Source organism: Charadrius vociferus, unplaced genomic scaffold (assembly GCF_000708025.1).
Source record: "Charadrius vociferus isolate BGI_N301 unplaced genomic scaffold, ASM70802v2 scaffold266, whole genome shotgun sequence".
NCBI lineage: Eukaryota > Metazoa > Chordata > Aves > Charadriiformes > Charadriidae > Charadrius > Charadrius vociferus.
In genome coordinates, this window is record NW_009649114.1 from 2,351,342 (window position 1) to 2,355,140 (window position 3,799).

The following is a 3,799-nucleotide window of genomic DNA, read 5'->3' on the forward strand; positions in this document are numbered from 1 at the left end:
TGGCGCCATTGCATTGACCTTCACATTTCTCCCCAGTTTAGCCTTCCCCAGTGACCAGCCTAATCTCCATAGCAAGGGCAGGGAGAACAAAACAACCTCCCTACAGCAATGGCTCGTGCCCACCGAGGTTAGCAAGGCCAGGACGGCTAAGGTCTTTGGGGAAAACAGGAGTTTTTAGAGAGTTTGCTGAGAGTCGGGTGTCAGACACATCTCACAGGGGATGGGTACGAGGCTGTGCAAGCGCCATGCCTGTCTCTGACATACTTTGTTCATCATTCACCATATTTCATGCACTCCATACACAAAATCTAGAAGTCTAATGAACTTAGACAGCAGGTCACTGACTTCAGTGCCAGGATGTGACATGGGCAACTTTGAAGCTGTTTTCCAGGCTCCCATTCAACCAAGTCTCAGCGGCTGACTGGAAATTCACCTTCACATCATCTTAACAGGAATTAAGCAACACCTCAATGTAAAGGAACTGGCTATTGACCCACTGTATCTTGCCGCAACATTTTCATTAGCCTGGACAGTGCCTAGTGTGCAGATAGAAACTTTTGTGTTAAAAATGTCGTTTTCAGCATCTGTAACTGCCTTTAAAAAAATCCCATACAGATTTACTCAGAAAAATGACATTGCATCCTGAAAGCATCAAAGTGAGACATTTAAGCTAAATCTCATACACTGTTTTTTGAAAAAAAAAAAGCCTTTCACAACAAGGACAGCTCAAAAGCTCATTCAGAATAAAAGACATTCAGGCAATTTCACTGTATGGAGCTTCACAGAAAGCTGAAGCAAGACATAATTCTTTGACAATACAGACGTCTCTCATTTTGGGAAACCGCTGATCAAAAAAAGGAGGGAATAAGTGCAAGAGGAAACGGTACCTGCATGATGTTCTATCCCTGGGCTCTCTCCCATAGATTGTGACCTCCAAAAAATAATGCTTCTGCCTTAAGATTATTATCTTGGCAAGACACTGTCACGTTTCTTCATTAGGCTGCTAAGCATCCGCTCTCTGGGACAGCAGTACACTAATTGTTTAAGGCCCTTCTTAAGGCATGCTTCTCACCTTCTTTTCCTTATCTCCTGACAAAAATAGTCACCAAGAACAAGTGGGAGAACAGCTCAGTCGAAGCTGACTCTGATTTGCTTTGCTTATGGCAAACCAGGAAAGCCTCACCGCTTCCCTGAAGTGACACCACCTCAGATGGTTTGGGCAAGAGACAGCTCGGATCACAAAGCCCCCTGCATCACCACACACAGTTTGCCGACAGCAAGCGGGCCCAGTTCCTGTGACCCCCAAAAAGCCCGTTGCTGTGAGCCTAAGCCCTCCTCAGCCCGGCCTCGCTGCCTGCCCCGGCCAAGGAGACAAAACCCTTGAAAACCACCTTTGGCCTGGCAGTGCCTGCCACCTCCGGGCAGACACAATGACAGCGCAAGGGGAACACTTCAGCCACCCCTCACTGCGTAATCGCCAGTGTTGACACAAACCTGTGGCTGTAAGTAAATTTTTAAGAAAAAAAAAGCCATCTAATCTTGTTCTGCCACTATTCGTGCAGCACCACAATGTGGCACAGACTAATAATAGCGGTGTCTCCAGCTGGAGTGTTAACACCCATTGTACTGGTATCATTTTTGTGTGATACTGATCTTTACCAAGTTTTGCAATGTTTGGCCATCTTTGTTGATACAAGACTGGCAGGAAATGAGAGGAGCGTATAAAAGTGGGAGACGATCTGCACCAGACCAGTTCTGGTCCAAGATGGCCAAGCTCACTTTGCTTACCGGTAAGTCCCGCTTCAACCCTTAGTTCTCTGCCTTTAAGACAAGTATTTGGGGATCTTTCACTGTTATATGGGGTGGCTATGCAGGAGATTTCGGGGGAGTTAAAAATGCAGCACACTCTCTTCCGTCAGAGGAAAATCCATAGCAGTTCCTTTTGGGATGATCATATGCTGCACTACTTTTTCAGGGGATTTCTTTTTCTCTGGATATGCAAATTCCTCATGTATTTGCTTTATGAAATTGAAAAATTATCATGGACCAAGAAAATGACACTCTGAGGAGGGAAACTGGTCATTCTGAGGGAAAGGCTACTACTGTCTCCATAGCAGAGTACATTCCAAAAGGATTCTGCTATTTCAGCCATGCTTATAGGCATCAACATCACCTCTTGCCTATCCCTGGCTGAAAGAAGCAGCAGAACATCGAGCCGTTAGGACCACGGGCTCCTCTGTGCGTCCCCGTCGCTCACAATGAATTGTGACCTGGGAGACAGGTTATGTTGGGGTCCAACAGATCCTCACAAAGAGCAGCAAAAATAGGCCCATTGACAGAAGCAATTTTATTGTCTGCATTAGAGGATATATACCAGAGAGTTTCTGCTACTTCAGGCATTACCTTGTTTCTCAGTTCTAACACTAATCCCACGCTTTTTCCTTTAAAGGTCTGGTCCTCCTGCTGAACGCTCAGATAGGTACGTGCCTTCTACCCCAAAAACAACTGCTGAACGCCCAGATAGGTACGTGCCTTCTACCCCAAAAACAACTCTACCAAACCCTTCTCAGCTGTGGCACGTGCAGGCAACTGCAGCAGACTTCCTAGATAATTCTTTTACCAGCCACGGGGGAGGAAGGAGAGGCAGGCAGGCACACAGTGCCGGCGTCTCTGAAGACAAAAGCTTGACCAAGCACGCACAATGCTCAATCTAAAGTGCAAATATGGTGCTTTCTTTCACGCAAGCTTCCCCTCAGCAGCCCCTTCCTGCTCGGCTTGAACGAAGCATGAGCGCCGCCACTGGCTTGGTCTTTGCAGACGCTTTCAAAGGCAGGTCAAACAGGCAGCACCGCAAACACACCAAGAGCCTTCCACCTTCAGGCACCTCACCAGAGATCCCTTCTGCTTCTGCTCTTCCTTACGTGACAGCAAAGGAGAAAGATTCCATTTGGGGAAGAGAGCCGGCACTCAGAACCGCCCTGATTCATGAGTGTAGGAGGCTCCTAGAGCGACTCATCTACTGAAACAAAGTAGGAAGGAAAGAAATCCATTAATGTCCTTGGAGAGCCAGTTCCCAGAGGGATAACTAACGCTGTTTCACTTTCTCTGCACTCTTCACCCTGCAGGGAAACACTGCCCAGTCATTTCTGAGCAGATCTAGTTAGGATACTCTACAGGAAGTTCCTAGTATCTCTTAAGTGCAGTCCAACTCTACCCCACTTCCTCTCTTCCTCTGCAGGCAGTTCATGAGTGTAGGAGGCTCCTAGATCGACTCATCTACTGAAACAAAGTAGGAAGGAAAGAAATCCATTAATGTCCTTGGAGAGCCAGTTCCCAGAGGGATAACTAACGCTGTTTCACTTTCTCTGCACTCTTCACCCTGCAGGGAAACACTGCCCAGTCATTTCTGAGCAGATCTAGTTAGGATACTCTACGGGAAGTTCCTAGTATCTCTTAAGTGCAGTCCAACCCAACCACATCTCCTCTCTTCCTCTGCAGGCACTGCCTATGTGCTGTCATGTTACTTCACCAACTGGGCCCAGTATAGGCCTGGCCTGGGAAAATTCATGCCTGACAACATCGACCCGTGCCTGTGCACTCACCTGCTATATGCCTTTGCTGGCATGTCCAACAATAAAATTACAACTTACGAATGGAATGACGAGACCCTTTACAAATCCTTCAACGGCTTGAAGAACCAGTACGTACCAAGAGCAAAGGGCATCACTTATTCTGCCTCTCAGGTCGTCCCAGCATCTCTTCTCCACACAGTGGCAGCACCACCCAGAGATGCGGGACG

General features: G+C 47.4%; 1 protein-coding gene across 2 annotated transcripts in view; it reads left to right on the plus strand.

Annotated features, from left to right (window-relative positions):
• Positions 1-1,765: 1,765 nt before the first annotated feature.
• Positions 1,766-3,799, plus strand: part of LOC104289309 (acidic mammalian chitinase-like) — a 7,926-nt gene continuing 5,892 nt past the window's right edge. Inside the window, exons 1-3 of one of the 2 annotated variants that reach the window (XM_009888235.1) lie at positions 1,766-1,790; positions 2,450-2,479; positions 3,499-3,700. In XM_009888235.1, the coding sequence (XP_009886537.1) occupies positions 1,766-1,790; positions 2,450-2,479; positions 3,499-3,700 (257 nt within the window). The remainder of the gene's footprint in view (positions 1,791-2,449; positions 2,480-3,498; positions 3,701-3,799) is intronic. The other variant, XM_009888236.1, reaches the window with a different exon arrangement.